This window comes from Lontra canadensis, unplaced genomic scaffold (genome assembly GCF_010015895.1).
Source record: "Lontra canadensis isolate GAN:19392208 unplaced genomic scaffold, GSC_riverotter_1.0 scaffold29, whole genome shotgun sequence".
In the NCBI taxonomy this organism is placed as follows: Eukaryota; Metazoa; Chordata; class Mammalia; order Carnivora; family Mustelidae; genus Lontra; species Lontra canadensis.
The window spans coordinates 2,079,408-2,106,209 of NW_022631023.1; the positions used below are offsets into that span (position 1 = coordinate 2,079,408).

General features: G+C 61.9%; 2 protein-coding genes across 3 annotated transcripts in view; both read right to left on the minus strand.

The window, feature by feature from the left end:
• Positions 1 to 887: 887 nt before the first annotated feature.
• On the minus strand, positions 888 to 15,125 carry PWP2 (PWP2 small subunit processome component). The gene is made up of 21 exons (XM_032865515.1): positions 15,075 to 15,125; positions 14,002 to 14,114; positions 12,640 to 12,734; positions 12,284 to 12,383; positions 11,310 to 11,453; positions 10,342 to 10,477; positions 9,870 to 10,090; positions 9,436 to 9,579; positions 9,248 to 9,318; positions 8,654 to 8,790; positions 8,068 to 8,216; positions 7,748 to 7,895; positions 7,371 to 7,521; positions 6,406 to 6,586; positions 5,300 to 5,447; positions 4,751 to 4,859; positions 3,746 to 3,811; positions 2,672 to 2,890; positions 2,389 to 2,539; positions 2,174 to 2,248; positions 888 to 1,059 (listed from the first exon to the last, which is right to left on the minus strand). Exons 1-21 carry the CDS (start codon positions 15,090 to 15,092, stop codon positions 888 to 890), a joined length of 2,748 nt encoding a protein of 915 aa, XP_032721406.1. The 5' UTR covers positions 15,093 to 15,125.
• A 3,550-nt stretch (positions 15,126 to 18,675) lies between these two features.
• The window catches only part of TRAPPC10 (trafficking protein particle complex 10), a 76,824-nt gene continuing 68,697 nt past the window's right edge, over positions 18,676 to 26,802 (minus strand). The window contains exons 18-23 of one of the 2 annotated variants that reach the window (XM_032865210.1): positions 26,679 to 26,779; positions 25,031 to 25,157; positions 24,248 to 24,418; positions 22,022 to 22,199; positions 19,524 to 19,718; positions 18,676 to 19,195 (exon numbers count right to left, since the gene is read on the minus strand). In XM_032865210.1, coding sequence (XP_032721101.1) covers positions 18,957 to 19,195; positions 19,524 to 19,718; positions 22,022 to 22,199; positions 24,248 to 24,418; positions 25,031 to 25,157; positions 26,679 to 26,779 — 1,011 coding nt within the window. In that variant the 3' untranslated portion in view covers positions 18,676 to 18,956. The remainder of the gene's footprint in view (positions 19,196 to 19,523; positions 19,719 to 22,021; positions 22,200 to 24,247; positions 24,419 to 25,030; positions 25,158 to 26,678; positions 26,780 to 26,802) is intronic. The other variant, XM_032865212.1, reaches the window with a different exon arrangement.

Sequence of the window (26,802 nt, forward strand, 5' to 3'; positions counted from 1 at the left end):
CCAGTGACAGCAGGGGCCCAAGCACACACACCATGGGTGCACAGCCCGGGTCACAGAGCCCAGGAGCAGGCGCAGGTGGCCTGAGGAGCCCCAGGCTGAGACCCAGCAAACGCTGTACCCACCCACTGTACCCAGTCCAGAAAGTGCTGCACCCAGCTGGGCCCTGTTTCCCTGCCGAGTGGAGGCTGCCTCCACCGAGCCTCAGGGACCAGGACAGGGGGCCTGACGGGAAAGCACAGCTTGTCTCCTCCATGTGGCCCTGCAGAGCCGGCACAGGAGGTCAAGCGAGCTCCCCAAGAGCATGGTCCAGTCCCAGCCCCAGGGATCCCCGTGTATCCCTCTCCAAAGTCAGAGTGCACAGAGACTCCAGGAGACTCCAGGGGCAAGACAGCCTGGGCTGGGGGCCACACAGGTCGGGGCCGTGCGGGCTGGGGCATGGCAGCGCTCCAGCTGTCCCACTCACCCATTCCCCCAGCACAGAGAGGCCAACAGGCAGGTGACCCCAATGATAGAAACACTTTCAATTCAGAGTGCAGATTTAATCCACACTTTTATCATAGAAAACCTCATTTTTTTTCATTTCCAAATCATCAAAACCATATTAAAAATATAAATAATGGTCAAAGTTCGAGTCTATAAAAACGGACCCATTCATCTCTGTAGACAGGCGTCTCCAACAGCAGACGAGCAACATTCACCTTGGCTCACAGCACACAGCTCCCGGGACCATGTGCCAAGCCGGTGCTGGCCCAGGAAGTAGGTGCCGTCCTCCTCCTGTTGGCTTCTCCGCGCCGCCGCCCTCACTTGCTTCCCCGGGCCCAGGCCGCGGGGCTCCATCTCGTCGGCGGTCTTAACTGAAACAAGCAGGGCTGCAAGTGTGGCCAGTCCTACACCAGCTGCCTGTCCCCGTCCCCGTGTCGCACGCCAAGCAGGTGCAGAGTGTCATCATCAGACGCGTCTGCTTCATCATCGCTCCCCGACGGCTCTGAGGGGCGTTTCAGGCCGCGCTGCTTGGACACCGCCAGGGCGTACTGGATGTTATACCGGTTCCAGTCACAGCTGTTCAAAGTGCACAGGAGTCCCGTCAGGCAAAGTGACCGCTCTCCTCTCCTGCCGGGACTCTGGCTCCCTGGGTGCCCCAGCACCTTCCCTGGGACCCCGAGAGCAACTGGCCACAGGTGACCTAGACAGCCTCCCCAGCACGACCAGATCCCAAGGGAGGGGCTGCTGCCTGGCTTCACACCCATTCAAGGGAGCAGAGAGGGGCCCCCAGACTCAGTTCATGCCCCACGTGAGCAAAGTAAAGAGAAAAATCAAACCCGTGTTTCCATGGAGAAAACCACCCGGTATGGACGAGCTCAAGGCAAAGAACTGAGAAAACCACTGCCCTGTGGGAAACCTCAAACAAGATCCAGTTTGGCAACGTAACTGGAGCCCCCCCAGATTAATACACAACAGCAAGCTGTGCCCCCACATCAGCGCAAACCACCACACGTGGGCGTCCCAGCAATGATGCGTTTACAGGATCGCCTCGTCACAAGGAGCCCCGTCTCTCGGACGGAGCTCTGCAGAGTCACAGAGGCCCCAACAAACAGCAGGGCAGCACTGACGCAGGACCCCCACGCCCCCACGGCATCCCAGCGGGCGGCCGGACTCTCAGAAGAAAAGCCTCCAGGAGGAAGGGCTTCTTCAAGGCTCCAAAGGACCAAGGAAGCCATCAAGGACAGAACAAGCCCCTGCCTGCAGGCGCTGGGCAGACACAGCCAGGGCAGGGAACATGCCACTGGGGATGGAGTGGGGACCCCTGGCCACCGGCCCTAAAGGCAGCCCCGGAGACCCCAGGTGCTCTGCGTGCTCACCCCTCCACTCAACCTCAGGGCAGGGGGCAGAAGAGGCGTGAGCCAGGAAGAAAGCAGCTGGCGACAGGACAGAGGCTCCTGACCCCACACGGCACTCCTTCCTCCACTGGTCTGATGGTGGAAGGCACTGGTTTCACTGGGAGAGCGCTCTCTTTTCAACTGAGCGCTCTTTTCAACTCCTGGCCACGCCCCAAGCTGGGACCTCGAGTCCCACCGTGGGGCAGCCCTCCGTGTGGAACCAGCTGGGGATGGGGCCTCCCCCCAGCACCGCCGTCCCCTCCGCATCCCCCCCGCCCCGCCACGGCAACACGTACAGCCTGGAGACGTTGTCCAAGTGCCGCTGGATACTCTTCTGGAGGAACTGAACGGCTGGCAGCACCTTCCCCGCCCTGCACAGGAGACCCACCTCAGTGCACGGCTGCAGCCCACCGCCATGAGGCACCGCTCGCGGGCGCACACGCAGCCTCCCGCCCTACAGAGCCCAACCGACGGACGGGACCACAGCCGACCCCGGGGAAGCACTTCTGACCTGGCCTTCAACTTCTGCCCGTGCACCAGGAGCAACTTCTGCGTCCATATGAGGTAGAACTCCAGGTGGCAAGACACTTCGAAGGATGAAGCCAAGAACTCCAGCACTCTCTCCACGTACAACTCCGGAAGCGAGGAGCTGACCACTTCGACTGCAGGAGCAGGAGAAAACTGGGCTTGGCAGGGATGGCTCCCATCGGGAGGAAAGGGGAGGACGGCTCTGCAGAGCCCCGAGCCCGGACATGGGGTGCTCCCGGCCCCTGGGGGCCCACCCCAGTGCTCACCCTCGTCCCAGGGCACCGACTCCAGCGCCTCCTGCAGCAGCTTCCTCTCGTTGAGCCGGAAGGCCATGAGGATGGCCCTGGTGTAGTCCTGCTGGCGCAGGGCCGCCCGGATGCGCGCGGGGGTGACACCGGTGTCCAGCTCGAACGGGTCAAACAGCATCTGCGTGTCCAGGGAGTAGACGAGGAGTCCCTCGGTGGTGGTGGCTGCCCAGCAGCGCCCTGGGTAATGAAGCCGTCGAGAGCCTTCCCGAACACCGATTTTCACTTTCCCCCACTTTTTTAAAGAACGGGTACTGGGTACGCCCCCGTGGTCCCAAACGCCAACAGCAAGAAAGGCGCATAGGGATGCCTTCCTCCCACTCCTGCCCCAGCCACTGGCTCCTCCGGGGGGAATGGGGGGGTGGCGCCAGGGTCGCCGACACAGGCTCCCCCCCCCCACTAGCGTGTGCTCACGGGAGCAGACACACTCGTGTGCACCAGGCCCGGTCAGCTCCCCGCAGGGGCGCACACCTGTGTCTGTGGGCCACATAGCCTCCGCTGAGACACTGTAGCGGCACCGTGGAGCCCAGAGAAGATGCCCGGACAAGCAGCGCCGCGGGTCAGAAAACTGCAGGCCCCCGAGCGAGGGGCTCCCAGTGCTGTCCCTGGGCCATGGTCTGCAGCCGGGCCCGCACGGTGGTACATGGCCACACACAGCTCTGCGCCCTGCTGGGGAGTGTTGCCTATCGCCCCACCCTAGCCCACTGCAAGCATCTGTGTCCTGCCTGCTCCATGGAACCACGTTTACCTGATGGTCCCAGGCCCTGTGGACACAGAGCCTCCCCCGCGGCCCCTCAGATGACTGCCACACGAGAGTGGAGCTCAGGATGGGTGCCCGCCTCCCCATTTCAATGCCCAGTGGGTCCACGGCCACCCTCTTCACTGTCCTCTGGAGAACAGCAGGGCCCAGGGCCAGCCAGAGCAGCGACCAGCCCTGTCCCTGGGAGCAGAGGTGACAAGCCCAGTGTGCACCGGAAGCCCAGCGGGACTATCCCTGCCCTTCCCAGCTCCAACAACCCACCACTCAGGGCTCACCAGTGGGAGAGAAGCGAAGGGAAGTCACCCTGATTTCAGGCTTGAAGTGCCGAGAGCTCATGTCACCTGGAAAACAGGGCAGTACCTCCCTTACCACTCACAGGATGAAGGCAGGGACCCCGCTGCTCTCCCCTGGCCTTCCCACTCCATCTGCACATGCAGCAGGCCTGTCCTGGGCCCCAGCGGCTGTTTCACAGGTGCCGCTGGCCTCCACAGACGAGCCCTTGGAGCCCCTGCTCCCAAGCATCCACCCAGCTTGGCCAGCAGACAGCTTGTCTGTTTTGGCAAAAGGCCTTGGCCTAACCCCAAGGCTGGGAGGCAGGGTGGCTCCAGTCCCCAGACGCCCATTCCGTCCGGTGCTTAGCGCAGTGCACAGCTCACACGACTTCACAGGGCAGCTCTGCACCATGGAGGCTCAGTCGCTGGGGCATCCCTGCAGCCCGACGTGCAGTGTGGGCTCCCTGGCACTTGGAGCAGCATGAGCCAGGGCTGGAATGAGCTGGCCCAGGCCAACGCCAGAAGGGAGGCCAGCACCAGAGGTGGGAGTGGTGGGGGGGGGGAGGCCAGCACCAGGTTGGGGTGAGAGAGGAGGCTGGCATGGCAGGGCAACTGCACAGCCATGGCCGACACACTGACTTTCTAGCTGCGAGCTGTCCCTTTCTACTGGTCTACTAAAGCCTGAGTGCCACCCCTTCCCTGTGAGGGGCGTGCCCTCCTTGGGCCTCTTTGACTCCAGCTCCCTAATCCCGGAGCTCACAGAGCCCTCCTCGTGGCCCACGTGGGGGTAAGTGTGAGGCACAGGGCCGGGCAGCGGCCAGAGAGCAAAGCTACAGGCCCAGACAGGCAAGGGGGCCATGGGCTGCTCGTGTGTGACAAGAGCTCCTTAACATAAACACCGCAGCCCCAAGAGAAAAGCAAAGCCGCTGTCTCCTGGGAGGAGTGGGTGCTGGGCAGGGCAGCTTGCTGCGGCTGTGGCCTTGGGGGACGCGGGGGCCCTCTGCTCACCTTTCTTCACGCCCGGCAGGGGCACCGCGACTCCATCCTCCACCCCGGCGTCCTGGTCGATCAGCGCCAGGTTGCCAAACTCTGTCATTTTCCTTCGGTTTAGAAACTCCTGGAAGGATGAAACCCCAGGGGTCTTGCTCATCAGGTAGAGGGCAGGAGCCCAGCCCCCAGGCCCTGCTTCACTCACGCGCCACAAACATTGGTGGAGACGTGGCCCCGTGGGGAACAGCCACGGAGCACAAAGATTCCAAGGCACGGACAAGCCGGTTTCACCCCCGCGAGGCGGAAGCTCCTCTGAGCCTGCCGCGGGCGCGTGGGGCCGGGACCCTCCAACGCACCCCCAGCCAGCGCTCCCGCAGCCTCCGTGGGGCCGGCACACGTGGGGGCGTCTGCTCGCTCAGCCTGCCCATCTGCAGGGACCGTCCCCTGCCCCCAACTCAGGAGGGGGCGGGCCTCAGACAGCAATAGGGGCCTGGGCGCATGGAGACGGGGCCTGGGCGTGGCGGGGGGGTGCAGGGCTGGGGTGAGGCAGCCAGCACTCCCCCTCACCTCCATGGCGTCCAGGGAGAGGTTGCAGGAGATCTCGAACTTCTTCCTGAGGATCTGCTCCTTGACGTGGTAGATACACACGAACTTGGACATCCCACCCGCCAGCACGCTCCGGCCGTCCGCGGAGTAGCACAGCGTGGTGAAGGCCCTGAAGCCCAGGGCACAGGAGCCTCGTCACTGCTGAGACCCCCGACGGGCGGCTCCCCACCCCCCAGCCCAGCCCAAGCCCCGGGGGGCTCCGTCCTCAGGAGGCTCTGGCCTGGGCCTCACAGGACACCGTCACCCACTGGGCTCCGCAGCAGCACCACCCCCAGGAGAGACTGCGGAGACATGACCCTCTCTCGGGAGGGCCCTCCTGGGGCGGGACAAGGAGGCCACTTTGCCTGCCACACGCACAGTGGCCACTGGCAGGGCTGCCTGCTCAGCCCCATGCGGGGGAAAGCTGGGCCCCCGCCGGCCGGGCTGCTCACGGGACACGAGAGCGTCGTGTGCGACACCAAAGAACCCAAGCAGCAGAAGAAAGCGGCGAGACGTCGTGCACCGGAACGTGCTCGTGCCGCAAAGACACCGCGGAGAGCGAAAGAGCCCGGGGCGGAAAGCGGGACGTCCAAGCCCGGATCCTCCGAGCGTCGCCTATCGGGACCTCGCAGACTCTCCCCGACCCAGGGGAGCGGACACCCCGGACGACCTCCTGCAGCCCCGGGAAGCACGAACCAGAACCGCACGCAGAAAGCACCTCGGCCCGGCCCAGAGGGCAGTCGTCCAGAAGCCCGCGGGAACAGGGTGGGTGGCAGGCGAGACCGGCCGCCGCAGGTGGTGCAGCCACTTTGTGAAACGCTCCAGATCCTCACAGAAGCAAAGCCTGGACACCGCGTGACCCCCCAGCGATTCCACCCCAAGACACACCCCCAAAAACCTAAGAAAAGATGCGCTCAACAGCCGCCAGTCCCGCCCAGCCTGCAGCCCAGGGGGCACGAGGACGTGGAGACTGACCAGCCACAGACCCGACACAGGCCCCGTGTCCCCCAGGAGGGAAGAGCCCCGAGGCCACACAGACCCTGGACTTCGCGGCAGGATCCGCCGCAGCTGCTCGCAGAGACACTCACTTCCCCTTGGCCGAGTGCTTGGCCGTGACCTTGTCCAGCTCCTTTCTGCCCGTCCTGAGGTCATGCCTGCCCTCGATGGAGCCCGTCTGCACGGCGTTCTCAGGGTCCCAGAAGGTGATCTGGGAGTTCAGGGTGGCCACAGCCAGCTCCGCGCCGTCAGGGCGAAAGGTCACGGCCAGAGCTGGAGAGAGATGCGTCATCAGGGCCAGAGCAAGAGCTCACGGTCCCGCCGGCGGCCGCACCCTCCCCACCTTCAGCCGGCCTCACGCCGGGAAAGCCAGGCGGGCACCAGCACCCCAAGTCTGCACGTGACAGGTGGGGGCCCCCGGCTCTCCCCACAAAAGCTCCACCTTGTGGGAGAGGCCCCAGGCCCCAACCAGCTCTGGGGCAAGAGGCCCCAGGTGGGGCTGTCCCAGGATAGCCCCAGGCCAGCCTGGTGGGAGGGTATAAGCAAAAGGCCAGGCTGGGCAGGGGAAGGCACAAGGAGACCGCAACAGAGCCGCAGGACAGCCCCCAAACAGACTAGCGGGTGGCCAGGGCTCAGGGTGGAGGCCCCTCGGAGAGCCAGGCTGGCCGTGCAAGCATGTCCCAGAGCCACGTGGGCAAGCAGAGACACTGAGGAGGCCGCGGAGCCCAGGGGCCCACAAAGCACCCGGGAGGCATACGGGGTAGGACGGCTTCACCCATGCACACAGATGCCAAGGCTCCGGGTAGCCTCCTGCGCCTACAGTCACCTCGGGGTCAAGAACAGCAGCTGTGTCTCAGGGACGGCAGCTCAGGGGGGAGCGCCTGACTCGCTCTCTGGGAGAGGAGCCTGACACGGAGAAAGAGAACAGGGCCACCAACCCCAGTAGCTGGGCGTCCGGGTTTATGCGTACATACAACTGGGACAGATGGATAATGGCTCCAAAACGAGGCCTCCCTCCCCAGATGACACCTTGTACCTGTGCCCCCCATGCACCCACCATCCGAGGTCAGGCCCAGCGTCTCTGTGGTCCTCCAGCTGTCTGCCATGTCCCACAGGCGCACCGTCCTGTCCCAGGAGGCACTGGCCAGGACCGACTTCACCGGGTTAAAGCACAGACCGCTGATGGGGCCCTCGTGACCAGACAGGACCTACAGTGTCCAGAGAGGAGGTACGAAAAGACAGCCCCGGGGACCGCGCCATGTACCAGGCCTGCGCACCGAGGCTGCAGGATGGGCGGGCTGACAACGGTCTGGGTCTCAGTGCAGGGGGGAGGAACCACGGCCAGAAGACGCCACTGCCCCTCCCGTGGGGTCCGCAGAGGCACCCTCCCACGTGCTGTGTCCCCCACCCCCCGCCCCCAGACCGGACACTCACGTCCAGGAGCCTGCCTGTCTGCATGGACCAGATGAAGACCTCGAAGGAGTCCTGGGCCCCGGCGGACACGACCTCCCCGCTGCAGTCCACGGCCACACAAGAGAACTGGGTGGGCCGCGGGGACGTGAAGGTGCGGAAGTTCCGGTACCTGCCCGGAGACAGGCCTCTGGCTGGCACGGCTCACAGAGCCCCAATGCCCCAAGTCCCTGGGGCCCCAGGGTTCGGGCTCATCCTGAGCCTGTCTACACTACGTGCTTCCCGGCAAGCCCTCAGTCGCGCTCTCGAGGCTTGCCAGAGAGAGGATGGAGCGGGCAGGTCACCTGTGAAGGTCGAAAGCACGCACAGTCCCGTCCATGGAAGAGGTCACAATGACGTAGCCAGTGGCCGTGAAGGTCACACCGGTGACCCCGCTCGAGTGCTCCGTGAAAGTGATGAAGCAGAAACCACTGAGGGTGTTCCACACCTTGACCTACGGGGTGGGGGGCGGGGAGTGAGGGGTGAGGGGCGGGGCTGGGCACAGCTCAGGGCCACATGCATACGCACGGGTCATCTCAACCACGCCCCCCTCCACAGCTGTGCACACACCTGCCCCTCGCCCCTATGAGAGGCCTGGGGTCTGGCGGGGGCCCGTGTCACCCCAAGAGGCACAACGAGCTCGCACCCATGTGACACGGCTGTCCCCACGGACTGACCCCTAGCCGATCAGCTGCATGAACACCGGAGGCCACGCCGTTACCAGAGAAACAGCCAGCCGGCTGTCCCCTCTAAGTCCTGGGGAGCCTATGGGACACCTTCTCATGAGCCTGGATGCAGCAGGGTGAGCCCCAGAGTCGGGGCCTGGCTCTCTCTCCCCGGGGGCCAGGAGGACGAGACCGCACGCCCCTCCCACCCCAGGCCGAGCCCCACCTTGCCGTCATCACCGCCGGTGGCGAGGTACTGCCCGTCGGGGGAATAGGCCAGGGCCACCATGCTGCTGAAGTGGCCTTGCTGCTTGAGCACGTAGGACTCGCTCTGCCACTCCCACACCAGCAGCTGGCCCAGGCCTGCAGAGTGCATGCAGGGATGGGCTGGGGACTGTCCCCGACACGCGGCCTGCAGGCAGACCCAGGCAGCCGGCACCCTGACCGTCTGACCCACCGAGGCTGCTGTCCCCAGCCCCCTAACCTGAGAGAGGGTGCCCGGCAGAGACTGATGGCCTGAGTCACCGTCCCGCAGGCACCTGCTCCAGCACCCCCAACCCCCAGAGGCCCACAGCCACGGGCCCAGCGGCGGACCAAGAACGGGGCTCGGGCAACGGGGAGTTCTCAGCTCCGAGGGGTGCCCAGCTCCCTCCCACGAGAGCCCCCGGCCCACCCAGTGCACTCGCTCGCACCGGCACATGGAAGGGGCTTATCCCGGGAGCTGGCGCAGCCCCGCAGCTGGGGGGCAAGGGGACCACGTCAGCAGTCCCAGAGCAGCAGCTCTGCTCTTGTCCCCGCGCGACCCCACACCAAAGCGCACCTGAGCAGCCGAAGGCGACCCAGTCCCCGGAGCCGTTGATAGCGATGGACGCGATCCTCTGGTCAGAGACGCTGAGCAGGAGCACACCATGGGGGCAGGGGGCAGGCGGGCAGTACCGTCAGCCCCGGGCCACCGCCCGCCTGGCGCTCTGCACCCCCCCCCCGCCATGGTGCCAAGGGGGCGCTCACCTCAGGGAGTGGATGAGGTTAAACTCGGGGAGCTCGTGCAGGTGGAAGACGCCAGAGGCGAAGCCGGTGACCAAGAGGTGGGTCGTCTTGTGGTACGCAGCGGCTGTCAGCTTGTTAAAATCTCCCTCTTTGTTGAAAAAGTACCTAAGCAGACGGGGGTTCTGAGGAGCTGTGGGTGGGGCCAAACGGCCACGCTGACCTCAGCCTGCCCTGGCCCCCGGGATCCCCAGGCCATGGGCCCTGGACCCGCGGCCCTGCTGCCCTGGCCTCTCGCTCCCGCTCCCCGAGGCTCGACCCTCGCTGAGCCTCCCTGCCCCTGCCCCTGGGACACGAAGCGGCTCCCAGCCAGCCCCCCAGCCCGGCCTGCTCTCCAGGCTGGCGCATCACATGGCAGCCCTGAGGGCGGGAGCCCCGCCACCCCCAGGGACACCTACTTGGCCAGCCGCGAGTACTTCACTTTCCCCTGCTGCTCCTCGGCCGCCGGCGCCACCTTTCCCCGGATGGTGCTCTCCTCCTCCCCCTCCTCGTCGTCCTCCTCCTCCGCGCCCTGCAGCAGCTCTGCCCTCCAGCCCGTGGGCGCTTTCAGCCGCAGGCCCTCGGGGGGGGTGTCACACTGCCACACACACAGGGCGCCGTCCTGGCTGAGGGTGTAGAGCTGTAGAAGGAAATGGGTGGGATCGTCCTGACGCCGGTGCCCACCAGCCACGGGGCAGGCTCGCGGTCCCGGCTTCCCCTGGCCTGTACAGCCCGCCCCCAAGCGCTGGAAGAGATGACCGCAAGGGACAGCCAACAGGTGCCGCTGCTCCCTGAACAGCCCCAAGTGACCCGGGAGGGTGCCTGCATCTAGGGGGTGAGGCTGGTGCGTGGCTGCCATCTGGGATGCCGCTGGGCCCCCTGGGGACGCACGTCCAGACTGTTGGACTCAAAGAAGCAGGCCACGATCGCGTCCTTGTGTCCCCCCAGCGCGTAGTAGATGAGGTTGTCCCAGCGCTCGGCTCCAAACACCCACGTGGACATGTCCTTGCTCCCGACGGCAAAGCACCTGGACAGAGGAGACCGGGCTTGTCCTCAGGGCTCCCGGTGGAGCGCCAGCCAGCACGGGGGAGCCGCCCAGGGTGACCAGCCCGGGTCTGCCCGGCCTGGATCTCCCCCAGCGTCGGAGGTGCCCCCACGTTCCTCAGGGTTGAATCACCGTCCCTCCTCACAGAGCTGTCCCTCACGGGGTGGCAGCGCAGGGGGGGCTCTGAGAAGTGACCGCCAAGCCCATCGGCGGCCACGTGGGGAGCCCCACTCCTCACGCCTCCCTGACTCCCCCTCCATCTGAGGGGGCCCCGCTCCTGGCTCAAGCGCCAGTTCCCGGCGGTGCCTCGCCGAAGCAGCAGGGCGCAGGGCGGCGGGTTAGGCGGCAGGGGGCCCCGCTCCGGCCCCGAAGACCTGTCTGCCAGGAGCACAAGGGTTGCACTGTCCCCCTGCTCTGCCCCCCATGGTGCCCGACCCCAGACTGGCACCAGCCACCAGCCCCCATCTGTCCCTGTGCAGACCCCGAGCCAGCAGCCCTCTGGGACGGCAGGAGAGCAGCCGTGAGAAGACGGGGCCGGCGCCCCTGCCGGGAGAAGCCCCCCAACCCTCCCACGGACACGGCTGCTCTGACATGCAGCACAATGGATTCTGGTGCCATTGTCAAGGACCCGAAGCTGCGCTCTGGTTTCCAGAGACAGACGCCAGGCCTGTGCCGGCCCCGCTCACAGCCAGGAGCCCACCGGCCTCCAGCCCCAGCAACGCTCAAGAGAGACCATTTCCAGGTGGAACTCCGGGATGTGACAGGAGTCACCAGGGCTCCCCATCCAACACGAGGCCCCGCCCCCGGGTCTCACCTGGAGTCATCTGTCCAATCGATGCACGTGGTCTCGTCGTAGGGCCCAAAGTAAGTTTTGTCCAGGACGAAGGCATTGAATTCCCGCTTCCTCCCAGGGGCGTGGTACATCTGAGCGACGTTGCCTTTCGTGACAACGAACTTCCTGTGGCAAACGGGCCGTCAGGGTCCAACACCCCCAAGTCCAGAGCCCAGTGCAGAGCCCGAGGACAGCACCCCTGCCCGGAGCAGTTTCCTACGAGAGGCGAATGTGGGGGCCCGGCTCTCCACGGCCCCCAAACCCCGTCTTCTCTCACGGGGACCCTGAGCCCTGCCACTCCGCTGTCCCGGAGCACAGGCACCCCCGGAGCTCTCACCAGCCTGGGGGACAGCCGCCAAGACCGGGCCACACTTGGACCAGCCCCGGGGGAGCTGGAAAGACAACACGGGCTCCGTGCGACAGGCAGAGGAGTGGCCGCTGCCTTCTAAGGGATTTCTGAGGCTGGACATGGGTTGGGGGCTCAAGGCTGAAACCCAGAGCCGCCCCCTCCATGGCCCATCCAGGTCAGTCTGGGCATGAGCACCCCAGGATCGAGCCCTGAACCCGGAGCAGGGCTGGGTCCAGCCAGGACCCTATCCGCACACACTCTGCTCCCTGTGGACCTCAAACTGGGGGTGAGAGCTACTCAGAACCAAGGACTCCTCTGTGGCTCTGTCTGGAGACTGCAAGAGCGTCCGAGGCCCACGACTGTTCTGAAGCGGTTCCAGTGGTGCAGCTTTAGAACCAGCCGCTCCAGACAGGAGCACCAGCTGCGGAGGACGGAGAGCAGGGCCTGTGGCCACGTGGCCCGACGGGAGCCTAGAGGGCGGCCAAGAGGAGGCCTGGGCACGGGCTCCCACGCTGATGCCTCTAGTCAGAGGAGCGCCCGAGCCCGGCTGCACCCGCCATGGGGTCTGGACTTGGCGCGCGCCCTGCCCCGAGCCCCGGGCCCCTACCTGCCATCCGGAGAGAAGGACACGCTGTGCACCGAGCCCTTGAAGTGGAAGTGGTGCAGCACGGACCTGCACACCAGGCTGACCAGCAGCGCATCCCCCCCTGCGGGAGGAACAGTGGCAGGTGTAGAGTCACGCAGGCGTGGCCCAGCCTAGGATGACACCCGGGAATGTCCACGTCCCCCCGCCACGCCCTCACCCCAAAGCCCAAGACAGTCTCAGGCAAGAAAGCGACTGGGGGAGAGGACTGGAGGGGCTGAGACCCCGGTGGCATTGGTGCTGGCCTCGAGTCACCCTGCCACCTGCCTTGCCTGCCCCCCAGCTGCCTACGCTGCCGCCTCCCTGCCGAGGGCGCTCACCTTCATCGACGATGATGGCCAGGCGGCCGTCTGGGGACAGCCCTACGCACTTGACGTTGTACCGCGTAGCCAAGGGCAGAGTGTTGGATTTGTTGCTGAGAGACAAAAACCGCAGCGGTGTCGCTGGTCTCAATCATGAGACAAGGAGAGGGCGGCCTCAGACCACCCACCCCTTACCCCCCTCCTGTCCCTGGCCGGCTCCGGGGCCAGAGCTCACGGCTGGTCCCCAGCTCCCTTCTGGAAAAGAGGAAATAAGACCAGGTCCCTGCAGAAAACTTGGCAAAACATATTCAAAACCTTAAAAACGGGCTTTGGTTTGGGGAACCCGGTGGTTCAGTCAGTTGAGCGTCTGACTTTTGATTTTGGCTCGCGGTGATCTCAGGTCACGGGATGGAGCCCCACGACAGCCTCTGCGGTCAGTGGGGAGTCTGCTCGAGGTCCTCTCTCCTCTGCCCCTCCACATGCACAGGCACACAGGCAGGCACGCACGCCCCCTCTCACACAAAAAAGTAAACTGGGGGGGGGGGGACTCTGTCCTTAGAAGTGCATCCCAGGAGTACTCCGCGAAGGCTATCAAGTCCCCAAACTGGAAATGCGCTAAATGTTCCCCAGAAGGAGTTAACCCCAGGGCCTGCACAGCCGCGTGAGGCTGTCATCACAGGATGGGAAAGTAAGTAACACGAGAAGCAAGAAGGCAGCAGCCGTTGGCTTGGACTAACTCTGCGCCCCACTCTTCTGCTCTCTGGTTTCCACCAAGCGTGCGGTCCTCACTCCAGCCCCGTCAGCTGTGACCATCTTGCCTGCTGGCCCAGGGTGCCCCGCCCGGGCACTGCTCTTGGGGGCGCCAGGAAATGAGTCCCAGAGAGGATAGGGACCATCGTCCCACTGCACAGACCGGGAGGCGGAGCCTGCAAAGCCAGACACAACTCCAGGCACCCCCGGGCAACAGGAGGGTCTCACCCTGGCCACGTGACTCTGGGAAGGGGTGACAACCGTTCAGGAGTCCTTCCCCTTGAGGAGAAAGGAACAGAGCCACGTGCCGGTTCAGGAGAAGGAAAGTGAACCTGGCAAGTAAAACTGGGCTGCGGTGAGCTTGGCGCTGGCCCAGCAGAGGGTCCAGGGTGGCCTCCCGAGCCAGCACCCAGCACGATGACTGAGACCCCAGGGCTTAGGCGAGGGCCTAGAGGGACTAGAGCAAAGCAGTCCCACGAGTGAGGCGCTGACACTATGCGCACCTGCAGAACCTCCCGGCTGCCCTGGGGCGCGGGGGAGGGGGTGCACTAGGAAGGGGAGGCGGAGGGAGACGGTCAGTGTCTGCTGCGCGCGCAACCGTCCTGCTGTTCGAGTCATTTCAACACGTACTTTTTAAGGTCGAACACAGTGACTCTGTTTCCCACAGGGCTGATCAGTGAATTTCCATCACACGTAAAATTCAAGTTTCCACACCGATACACTGTCCCCAGCAAATTTGAAAACTGAAAAGCAAGTAGGCCATCTTAGTACAAAGAAAGCTCCAAACTGCAGGAAAGGCTAAGGGAGGCCTCTGGTCCAGGGCGGTGCAGAGCTCCCCCGCTCCCCCAGGTCCCTGGCCATTCCTGCGTCCTCCTGGCACGCTTCCTGACCACCTATGCAGCCCGGCCAGGAGGGACGCAGGAAGGGGAAGGGAGTCCCGGCCCCGGGGGCTCCAAGCCCCTGCCAAAGAGGGTGAGGGCCACTGTGAGCGTCTGGGGAGGGGGTCTCCACACACGAAGGGGACCCACCCTGCAGGGAGAGAAGAGCTGAGCAATGGACGGCAACCCCCCAGCACCCTGGCTCAAGGCCACCCCAACAAAGCAACCCTCCGGAGTCCAGTCCGGGAACTCATCAGACTGAAGGGCGCCCTGGAGACGGCGCTGCGCCCCGGGTCTGCGCCCTGCAGGCCCTCCCAGTCTCCACCGGCCAGGCAGGGCCGCGAAGAGCTCAGCACAGAGCGCGAGCACGGCCTGCAGGGCAGCGCGACGGGCGGACCTGATCCGCAGGCGGGTCGGGTGGGACCCCGGACAGCAGGAGCCGCGCGCGGGAGCGCACCGGGAGCAGCCCTGCCGGCGGCGTCCGGGCCAGGCCGGGGCCCCGGAGGTGTGCGGAGCCCGGCGAGGAGCGGACCCACGGGGCTGGCACGAGAGCGCGTAGAGCGGCCCCGCCCGCGAGGAAGAGGAGGGCAGGGGCCCCGCGAGCCGCCGGGAGCCAGGCCGCCGCCGCTCTCCGCGCCGGGGCTCGCGCTCTCCCGCCGCCTGTCCGTCCCGTCCGGGGGCCGCCGCGCACCGCCCCGAGGCCGGCCGCGCGGGCTACAGGCTGACAGTGCGCTCCGGCCCGCGCGCGCCCAGGCCCCGTTCTCCCGACCCGCCTCCGCTCCCCGGACCCAGCGCCGCGAACCCTCCGGCTGCGCCCGCGCTCACCCGGTACGCGAACTTCATCGCGGCCGCCGCACGTGTGCCGCCGCGCAGCCGCCGCGCAGCCGCCGCGCCCCGCCGCGCCCCGCCCGCCAGCCCCAAGCAGGCACTTCCGGGCCTGGCCGCGCGGCACCACAGCGCCCTCAGGAGGCCCGGAGGGGCGGTGTCCCCCGAAGAGGAGCTCAGCCTTCAAGCCGCGCCCACGCCTCCTCCCGGGGCGGAGCCCTGCCCGCGGACCCCGCCCCCGCCACGCCCCGGAGCGGAGCCCAGACCTCGTGCCCCGCCCCCGCCGCGCTTCGAGGCTGAGCTCCGTCCCGCGGGCCACGCCCCCGCCACGCCCCGAGGCGGACCCCGGGCCTCGTGCCCCGCCCCCGCCGCGCCCCGCGGCCTAGCCGACCCCTCCCGCGGCACACCGGCCTGACCCGCCGCGAGGCTGGAGCTCGGGTCCAGCCGGGTGGCCTCGCCCCCGCGCCGCTCAGAAGGTTGAGGCCCGGAGTAGACGAGGCGCCCCGACTCCACCTTCACTTAACGGCTCCGCAGGACGAACGGGGGGACGGGGCCCGAACAGGGAGCCGCGCGGGGAGCCGGAGACGCGCACGGGCAATACGCGAGCGCCGCGGCGGCAGCTCCCTTCCCAGGCGTGCGGCCCGCGGCTCCGTCTAGGGGTGCCCCGAGCCCGGAGGCTCGCACGTCTTCGGTCCTGCGGGCTGCGGGGTGACGAATCACGACGAAAACCCCCGTGGCCCCGCGAAGCGGGCGGTCGGAGCCGGAGTCCGCAGCAAGGGTCGGGGGAGAAGACGGGGACGTCCTTCAAGTCCGCGCACGCGACCTCCGTGCGCCTCAGCCAAAGAATGACGTTCAGACAGCAAAGTTTCTTCTTAAAATGTGTATTTCCAGAATGACAGTGCTTACATTTTAAACAGTCTTAATACAGTGGTTTTAGCCTAACGGTATATTACAGAATAATGTGAAAAATGACTCTCCCAGTAACCATGAAAACGGAGTTGGTTTAATACCTGCAGCGTCAAAGTCACCAGCTGGCCACCTGCTCCAGTCTCGGAATCCCAGCCTTTCGGGTCTGACAGCCGGGCGCATGCGATGAATAAACCGAGAGGGGCGCGTTCATGAAAACGCAAATGAATTCCAAAATCATGGGTTTATTTTAAAGATCACAGCGGACAGCGAAACATTCAGATCAGCATAGTTCAGTCTTTAAAAAGTAGTATAACTTCTTATTTTTATGGACACATCTGGAGTGTTTCTTTAATTTGATTCTGTAACTCAATCTTATTTTAATCACTCAAGAAAAACCGATCAGAAGCCTGTGTGTGTTGTCTCTGCTGACCACAAACATCAACCGAGACCTACTAGCATAGAATCCAACCCACGACCTGCTGCACTGACAATGGACTGGAGGTGAAAGTCATTTTCAGATTAAATACAATTTCCACATTAGAACCAGAAGTTATAATTTTTCCAATCACAGGAAACCCCATGAAATTCACCAAAATTATAACTTATATCCCTTTCCACTTGCTAGTATTTCATGTTGCACAGTATGTGTAAAATGGCTGCATCTTCTGCCTTTTAGATGCTCATTTGATATCCGGCTTCACAATTATTTAACAGCTGCTACATCTTTATTAACAAAACCAGCTCGTCTCAAACACATAAGCCTTATTTTGAGACATAGCAGAAACCCAATTACTGCTTTAAAAAAAAAAAAAAAAGATGAAGTTTTAGGCAACATGTTTCATTTCTGTAGAACAAAACCGAACAAAAATAGAGGCACTCACCCAAAAAATCTTATGGGTAATTGGGGGGGGGGGGCAAACCAGCCATAAATTTGAATTTATACCAATTGAAAACAGTAAAAAAAACACCAAGAACAGTTAGGATTTCTCCATTTTCCCCCGAGTATGTTATGCAACTAGAGAGGATTTCGTCTGGGGTTAGAACCCAGACACAAAAAAATCAAACAGAAACAAGGTAACCATCGAATCACGCCCCCCCCAGGGGGAGAGGGAAAGCCACATGATACTCAGTGTGAGCCTTTTCTGCCAGAATCAAATCTCAAAGTTCTCCTCACTCAAAGGGCTTGGCCGGTCTGGAGGCCATCGTCAATGTTTACAACAAAACAGGTTTATTTGAGAAACCCTAACCTATCTATCATTAGATTCTGAAGTTCTAATTTGCCTAACTAGTTGACCAAGTCGATTAGTTTTAAAGTGCACCTAAGGAAGATAGTTTTCTGAACGGTTTAATTAAACACACCAATATTCGTCTTCTTTACACGTTTCCAATTTCTGTAAATGAAAAAGACATGGGGCGGGGTGCGGGGACTCACACCACCTCATTTGTTGAGGGAGTGGAAAGACAGAACACAGAAGGGTGCACACAGCCGCTCTGTGTACCCCGAGCCGCCCCGTGGCCCCCGCTCCCCGCCGCGCCACCACACTGGCCTCTCCCGCAGGCGACCGGCAGGACCGGTGGCACCGGTGGCTGCGAAGGTCCCTTTCCTCTGGGGCTCACATGCTTGAGGCTGCCCCGACCTCTGTCGGACCTGACTACACTCACTCGATCCGTCTGCTCCGCTCGATTCCAAGCACGCTTTCCCAGGGAAGTAAGAGTTCTCTATTTCTTATGTACAAAAATACATTGCTCTGGAGAGCTGGAAAGGGTTCCATACACCCAACACTTATTTACAAGCTGTGACTCTCACACCAGTAAAAACAAACACACATTTATTTTCTCCTTGATTTTTGGTGCAACTTATACATAAACATTACATCCGTTAGTCTGTACTTTTAAAAATAATAAATCAACCATATGTACAATTAAATTTACAACCAAAAGCAAATTAACCCATTGGTATGGCGTGACTGCGATCTTAGTGGACCGGCAGAGAATATTCCAAGACTTTTCGTCCTTCCCACAACCAAACTAGAAGCACACTGAGAGGGCCGCCCCCCCAGTCCCCCTGAAATGGAGCCTCTTAATGTCTAGGACTTAAGGTGCAGAAGAAACAAACTGATTATACAGTGACGATGACATGTCAACACTTTAAAGGTGAGAAGAAAACAACATACCACCCCCCACATATATAATGGTAATTAAAATAAATACATATTTAATTTCAAGTGCATATTGACATTCAGTCAACATCCTGGGGAACAGGGGTTCCAGAAACGCTTGTTCCTAAAGTAGTTCAATGCCAAGGTGTCCCTTAGGCCCTGGTCTCGTCTTCCCCGAGTACCTTTAAGATGGCTCCAGCTAATGGAGGCTCCAGGTCCACCCAGGGGGCCACCCCAAGGCACAGAAGGGGGGTCCTTCCGTTCCCTCCCCACCCAGCCCTCGGCCTCACTGACCTGCCCTAACAGGGTGTAATTCTAGAAAATCACTACGTATCTCGGGTAAAAGATGGTGTTTCACCCCCCAGGAGACTCACAAATCCACCCGGGCTGGAATCCACAGGGCAGCCGTGTGACCAGGAAGGCACACACGTGTGACGACTAAGACGGCAGGGCCTGCCGTGTGTCTCCCTGGAAGGCACACGGACTCCATGAGGAACCAGGAGACGGAGAGGCGGCCAGGTGAGGGCGCAGGGAGGGGCGGGGCTCTGGGCAGACACCACAGGACGCCAACACAGGGACCCAGGGATGGGGACAGGAGAGAGCAATGAGTCCTCTTACAGCATGGACAACACAAAATGACGCTGGAACTCAGCCGACCGGCCGCACGCCGAAAATCCTCCGATGCTTCCGTGGCCAGGCAGAAGCACCGCGAGTCCGGGTAGCGCTAGAATGTCACAATGGAGAGAGCAATGGAGCCAGGATCCCTTCCCGTGCGCCCACACCCGGCGGGGGCGTGTGCGGACCCGAGGCACGGTCATGTGACGCTGACTTCGAGGACGTGGTCGTCTTTGCTGGGGATGACCAGGACCTGCGTGCCCGAGCTCGAGTTGAAGACCTGGCCCTGCGGCAGCGCCTGGAGCCGGGGCATGGGCAGGCCTTTGTGCTCGCCGCTGGAGGCCAGGTGCGCGCTGCCCCGACTCCTGACACTGCCGCTGTCCGGCTGGTCGTCCAGGTGCTTGTCCAGCGACAGGCTGTCACTCTCTATCCAGCTATCTGCAAAACGCACCACGGGTGACACCCCAGCCGGCGACCCGGCCCCAACCACCCCAGGGAGCAGCAAGCCACCCCAGCAGCCTTCAGCGCATGAGCAAGCCAGGCGGCCCCTCTAAGATTAGCAAGCCCACGACCGTCTGAGGACCCGCGGCGGCTTCTGAGCAGATGCCCACAACCTGCGCCCACTCCCCCTGCCGCCGCCCCCCCCCCCCCGCCGGCTGCTGCCCATGAGCAAGCCCAGTGCCTGCGAGGTGAGCATCCCAGTGCCCGCACGGAGCTCTCCCTCCCTCCAACAGCAGCTGCACCTTTCCCCTTCAAGCGTCCTTACCAGCGTCCAGTTGTGAGGAGTGCGCCGAGTGGTGGGGGAGGTATTTAAACAGCTTGACGTCGGGGAGGGGGAGGTAGCCCGCGAAGAGGGGCATCACCTCCATGTGGACGCGGTGCGTGGCCTGGGCGGCCACGGGCATGGAGATGACACCGGAGCTCTTCCCGCAGACCGCCCAGTTGCTACTGTTGTCGACCACTGAAACAGAGGGAGAGCACTGGTCGGGCCCCAGCAAGGGCCATGCACAGCCCCCACTCCACAGCGTCAATGCAAACCGGACACATTCTAGACCTTCCTGTCCTCTGACCGCACCTCAACAGGGAAGCGTGGCTCCGCGACAAGATACATGCGAGAGCCACAGGGAAAATCACCTTCTTTTCGAGTTCATAAATGAACAGGGATTCGGTTTTACTCAAAAACTTTGTATGTCAGGCTTCCAGAGTAGGGGGGCTCTGGCTGTGGAATCTGGAACAGGGACGGGACAGGGTAACGGTCCGTCTAGGAAGTGGTGGCATCAGACCAGGGATCCCCACCCCAACTCTGCCGCTCAGACGAGCCTCTCGATGGCACAGAAAGAGCTTACGGAAAGGCCTTCTCCCAGCACAGCAGACATTGTTAACACACGGCAGGCATTAGCAGCAGTGATTAAAACAGCCGCAACGTCGTTCAGTGTAACCGGAATGTGTAACGCTCTCATCACTCAGAAGTTGGCAGGCCGAGAGCTTGTCCTCGACACGCTGAGGGCCTTGCCAAGAGGGGACGGCAGCTCTGTCAAGGGGACACTGGGCGGGGCCTAGGAGCTCCACGGACCAGAAGCTCCCTGAGGAGCAAAGAAGGGGTCGCAGAAGGCTGGCTTCCCACAGAGGGGGATGGGACGGGAGATCTGCTGGGGACAAGCGGCATCCGGGAGGGAGACCGGAGCAGTTCTCAGAGGGTGGTCCCGGGGCACCTGGAGGTCCCACTGCCACCCTTCTCCCCAGGCTGCCACATGCCCCAGCGCCCAGGACTGGGGGCCCGAGCGTGAACCGAGGCCCCCCGTGCACGGAGAGGTGCGCCAGTGGCTTCCTCACCACCATGCACCTAAGGATAGAAATCGCCAGTTTTACTTAAGGACGTCCTTTGTGAAGTCGTTGAAATTAATTTTATTAAATCCAATCCTTAAGGAAAGATCTTTTCAACTGTAAGTCTGAATGATTACAGACTCTCGAGAAGCTGCACCCCGTGAGAGGGACCCCAGCCCCCGAGCTCCCAGGGACTGCCCCCAGCCGTGCTCTTCCGTCTGGGGTACTGGGCCGATGTCGTCTCAAAAATGAAGGCCGTGAGCCTGTCGCTTCGAAGAAGTTGCCGGTGATACCGTCTGAAACCGATCGAGAGCGGGAATCTCGGAAAACCTGCCTTTGCCACGGTGAGCCCGGCAGTGTCCCAGCAGCGTGGGCCGGAAGCGGGTGCCAGCCTGCGAGACTGCCCAGTGAAAGGCACCCAGTGTGTGCGATCCGCACCCCTCAGGAGCCACGTTTCCCACGTGGCCAAGGCATGCCACGAAATGACATCAGGGTAAAGGGGCCTCTCAAACCACCAGCCAGATTTGAGCATGGGAGGAAATAGAGCACGACAAGTTCATTCACAGATGTCCGAGGCCACGCTGTCACTGGCCTGGAAAAAAGAACCACTGGCCCAGTTTCGGTGAAAAGCCAACAGCCTCAGCTATTAAACCCCCTGTACCAGCTGTGGATCTAAGCGGCCCTAGAGCGTCCTCTCGTCCCTCTACCAGGGTTCCGGGCGCCAGCTCGGAGGACAAGCCAGCTCCCTCCTGTGAAGCCGTACGTTAGCGAGAGCCGGAAGAATGCAAACTAACATCATTCTTCTATCTTTGGTCTTGTTTTGTTGTGAAAAACAGTTCTTTTTCAAACACGAAGTTATAGAATGCGTTTACTGTGATTTTTAAATAACTGAAGAAAGAAATTTTTGGCTCCTCAAGCATTTCTTAAGAGCACACACGGTCCTGACAGCCCCCCAGACCGCGAGCTATTCCCAAAGCAGCCAGGGCCCTGGAAGAGGTGGGCGAAGTGGGTCTGGAGGGGGTTGGGCGGTGGGGGGGGCAGTCTCAGGTGGGGATTGGGGGCCGGGGACAGGAGGAGGCCCGGAGGGAAGAGGTCAGGGTCCGAACCCAACCACACAAGGACTGCGGGGTGGCAGAGTTGGGACCCTGCTCCCGCGGTACTGGAAAGACCCCGAGTCACAGGCAAAGAGGGAAGGCCAGCTCCAGGGCCACAGTGTTCTCCACACTGGGCCCAACAACCGCTTGAGGATCTCCCAGAAGCCAAGTCTAACGTCCTAGCAGCCTAGGACCAGCCACGTAATAAAACATTCAAGTGAGCTTTTCTGATTCTAGAACATTCTCTCTTCAGACCAGGAACACTGCACCCTGTGGAAAAGGGGCTGCAAACCCTTCATGCGCCGGGGCAGCCCAGCAGCCGGGGAAGAGAGGAGTCCAGACGCACCTTCGTACATCAGCTTGGTCGAAAAGTACTCGTCGGCCTCCATCAGCGCTTCGTCCTTGTCCACCTCCAAGAGGTCCGAGAGCCGCGTGATGGACACCTCCAGCGAGCAGAGCAAGCCCGTCCGACAGTGCTCCGCGCCCGAGGGGGGCAGGATCTCCGCTCTCACGTTATATAACGTCTGCACGAGAAAGGGAGAGACAGGCACAAGTGTCCACACAGCGGGCAGAGGCGCTCCCCCAGCCCCGGGGGGGCTGCCACAGACACGAGGGACGGGGACGGAGGGGCCCCGCAGCAACCGCCTCGCAGGGACCCGTGCCCGGCAAGTCCCCGAGTGCATCTCACTCCTGCTCTCGCGCCGACCTTTCCAGAGCACGCACAACAGCAGGGAGGACAGGCCCTCGCCCCTGCACGCCTATCACCCAGACTCAGGATCACCACCGTTTTGCTCCATTTGCTCTCTCTCTGTGGATCAACGTGTACTTCTCTGCCCAGGGCCCTGAAGGCAAATTCCAGAGCGCCTGTGGCTTCACCACTCTGGGCCTCAGCAGGCGTCCCTAAAAACATGGACTTGCCCTCACAGACACGACACCAGAACCACAACGAGCAGAGATCAGTCCTTCCTTGCCACTGCGCAGCAGCAGAACTACCTTTGGCTGAATGTTCCTTTGTCCACAGTGACCTCTGTACCCAACGGCCTCCCCCACTCACACCTGCCCGACACCTTCCCTAACCTGGGACCAGCAAGACCTGGGCCTGCCCCGGGATGGGTGGCCTCCCCCGCTCCACTCCTACCCAGAAGGATGTTGGGGACAAATGCTGGTGAGGCTGTGGCAGCTGGAGCCCTCGCATGTCACTCGCGGGAGCAAAGGGACGTCCCTTTGGGAAACAGAGCAGCGCCTTCTCAAAAAGACGACATGCTCTAAAAGAGGGCCGTGGGGATGGTCGCACCACCCTGCCGGTGGACCTGCTGTCCTGAGGCAGACACCGCAAGGGGCTGAGCCGCGCGGCAGGTAAGTGACATGACTCAGTAGCGCTTTCCTGAGAAAAGTGGTGTCTCTGTTTCCGGCCCTCGGAGATGACCAGTTTTCAAACGCTGACCTGTTTGGACAGCTCCAGAGAAATCCGAACCCGTGCTCATGACCCGGAGAGGGAGCAGAGAGACCGCAAGCGCGTGGCCAAACACCGCGGCGAGCACACCAGAGGGCTCGCACGCAGACTCAGGCGCATGCGGAGTTCGACGTGGCGCTGCTGGGCACATGCGGAAAGGTGCGCGCGTGTGCTACAGAGAGAGGCCACGCCGGCGAGGACGTGGAAGCCGAAGGCCGATGGAGAGACGGAGCAGGAGGGTCAACACAGCGACTCAGCTGGAAGGAGGCGCTGAAAACACCGCTGGGGTCAAGCGCTATGAACACGAGCATATCCTCTTGTGGTCCAACGGTTCCAGGAGTAGAGCCAAGGAAACACCACAAACCTGCGTTCTGATTGACCCGGCACAAAATCCAAGTCTCGCCAAAGATATGGAAACACACGCGCATTTCCCCGCCCAGCTCAAGGCCACTCCAGCCCGCATGTGACGCGCGGGTTATAGGACAATCATCAGGATGTGGAGGCAGTAGATTTTGATAATACTTCCCGTATTTCTTTTAAAAAGAAAGCCCCCTTAGGGCACCTGGGGGCACTCAGTCAGTGACGCGGCTGCCCTCGGCTCAGGTCATGGTCCCAGGGTCCTGGGATCGGGCCCCACATTGGGTTCCCTGCTTGGCGTGGAGCCTACATCCCCCCCCACCCCTCACCGCGCTCATGCTCTCATCTGCTCTCCCTCTAGCTCTCAAATAAAATCTTAAAAAATAAGTAAAAATAAAAATAAAGCATCTTGGTGATCCTAGCAGCTAGGATCAAGAAGAAAGGACTCTAAGAAATAGTTCCAGAACATTCTAAACATGAGCAAGAGAAGAGAGAGCCGAGAACCCGAATCTTCACTCTTTACACTCATCTCATGACCACCAGCGAGACTGCACGAGGGCCAGGCCCCTCGCTTGAGAAGGACTGGGTGGCTACGGCACAGCCAGCCAGCGACCGAGCGGCTCCAAAGGCCAACTAACCTCCTGGGCAGTTGCTTCCTTCTACTGGAAGATTCTTCTCTGACTTTTGTAGATTAAAAGGAGTACAATGCCACCTTCCACGTGCCCACCCCACACTCCCACCAGAAAAGAATACGATACGTACAAAAAAATTTTCCACTTGAAATTCGTACGTGTAGGGCTTTAAGGGGACCGAGAGCTGTCCTTCAGAAGCCGGGGAGAATCCAACGGAGAAGCGACAGCGCAGAGAAGGGGGGGGCTCCCGCGCCCACAGCAGCTCCCACACGAAGAACACGGACTGCTTGCTGTGGACGGCCTGCGGAGACAGACACTGGCGTGGCGCACACACACGCAGTCGCCCCGCCTCCCCGCGGGGTCCCGCCCGCCCGGCCCTGTGAAGACAGCACCAGGCTGGTTGGAAGGGTTTAACCTTTCGGGGCGCCTGGGCACACGTGACACATGAGTATTTGGAACAAGACGGTCAGCACCAGCCAGGCAGCGTGCACACGAGCAGGACCCCTCTACAAAGCCACACCAACACACAGGGTCTCTTTCCAGGGCACAGACAGGTGTCTCGTCGCAGGCGGGACGCGGGACAGCATCCACACCATCAGCAGAAGCTCAAGAACAGGCCTGCAGTGACACAGGCCAGAGCGCAGGGCGGGACCGTCTGACTCTTGAACAAGGACGAGCGTCATTCTGTCTCCTAATTTAACCTGCATGCTGCTCCGCGCCCAGCGTGAAACACAAACACACACAGGACAGCGACAAAGCTGGGTGTCCCCGCCCTTGGGGACGCGCGCACTGTTGGCTTGTCACCAGGGAGGCCACGCTTTCCTCAGACCCTCCTGGCCACTCGGGCGTCCCATGCGGGCTCGCACCCCGCGCTGTGCGGAGGGCTCTGCGCTCGCCTCTGGACAAGGCTTACCTGCGGGGACTGGGCATTCAGAGGCACAAGCTGCACATCAGCACCGCAGCCGGGGTCGACAAGGTCACCGTCCGACAGCTGAAAGTCAAGTTCTGACAAATTCTGGACACACACCTGAATGTACTTCCTAAAGCAGAAAAGCAGAAAAGCAGATTTTGAAACTTAACAACTGTATTAAATGTGCTTTGGTTAAGAAGACTCTCTCTGGGGAACCAAAAAGTGACCTGGCAACGTAAGACCAGTCGGTCTCACACGGGAAAGCGCCCCCTGAAACTGCACCTCCCCAGACAAGCTACTTCTGAGGAAAAATGGGTCAAAGGACGGGCCGTTCTTGACCCAGTGTTAGCACACGATCGTAGCTGGCTTGCGGTGCGTGAGGATGGACAGAGGGGCCACTGCTCCTGGAGAGACCACGCACAGGGCTCCCGTCCGTCCCTGTTACACAGGAAGAGTCTGAAAGAAAGCACCCCAACTTCTGAGACGTGCCGGTGTCTCTAGCCACTGACGGGTGTGGTCCCTCCCCATAGCGGGAGCGTGCCAGGGTAACGTTCGCTCTAAATACAGATCTGACAGTCTGGTGACCCATTTTTGCAAATTTCAGCAACAGATGAAAGTGAAAGGAGTTTTACAGGGAGAGGCCACACGCAGCCCTGAGCCCAGGGTCGGCGCCCACCGTCCCTGGCAGTGGGACAAGCAGATGCTGCCTCCCGAAGCTGATGGACAGAGGACGGGGCTCCCCGCAAACCGTCTGGTCCAAAGGCTGAGTCAGATTCTAGTGCGTGCGGCTTTGAGAGCCGTGAGAGCTTCTCAACAGGAAGCAGTCCTGCCCCCGTGGGCGGTATCACCTGGCATCTCAAGGTGGATCTTTCGTTGTCACGATGGGCGTGGGAAGAATGAGAGGTGCAAGATGGGGGAGCTAGGGGTGCTACTGAACACTAGTGTGGGCCAGACTCTCAGGCCCACGAACGAGGAGTTCTCGGACCCACAGCATCCGCGGTGCCGAGGCTGAAAAACCCCACCCAGACGTATCCAGCTGCCGGCAGAGGAACCAAGAAACACGAACCCCCAAGAACGCGACCAAATTCAGAACGCTGGGCTTTCTCTCTAGAGGACTGAACTGAGCTCAGCAGAGGGCCACGGGCTTGAGAAATGGGAGGACAGATAAAAAACGATCTCATCGGGGCGCCCGGGTGGCTCAGTGAGTTAAGCCTCTGCCTTCAGCTCAGGTCATGATCCCAGGGTCCTGGGATCGAGCCCCGCATCGGGCTCCCTGCTCCGCGGGGAGCCTGCTTCCTCCTCTCTCTCTCTGCCTCTCTGCCTACCTGTGATCTCCGCCTGCCAAATAAATGAATAATCTTAAAAAAAAAAAAAAAGAAAAGAAAATGATCTCATCATCAAACAGGGACTTGGTCTGGATCCTACATCCTACAAACCGTTGGCGCACGGTCACCTCTGAGACCGCTGGGGACACCTGGCCGGGGACGGGCTGTTGTGCAGCTGCAGGGAATCGCCGAGAACCCGCACGAGCGGACCACAGCATCAGGATGGGGAACAAAGCCGCCTCAGCATCCCCGAGGCCACGCTCTGGCGGTAAGGTGTGCACGCGGGACAGCCCGGCCCACGACGGGGGCCCCGAGCCCGCCTTTACCGTGTCCCGGCGGACAGAAGCGAGTGCGTGGTCCGGAAGGGCACGCTGAAGGTCAGAGCGATGACGGTGGAGTAGATGGACCACGGGCAGTCGATGGACACCTGAGAAGAAACACGGGGACGCA

Excerpts from the sequence above, each read along its gene's own strand:
- PWP2 (XM_032865515.1), bottom strand. Across the intron at positions 8,217-8,653 it reads CCGGCGGTGATGACGGCAAG|GTCAAGGTGTGGAACACCCT; the intron begins GTGGGGCTCGGC and ends CCCACCCCGTAG. Across the intron at positions 2,540-2,671 it reads GTCGGTGCCCTGGGACGAGG|TCGAAGTGGTCAGCTCCTCG; the intron begins GTGAGCACTGGG and ends CTGCTCCTGCAG.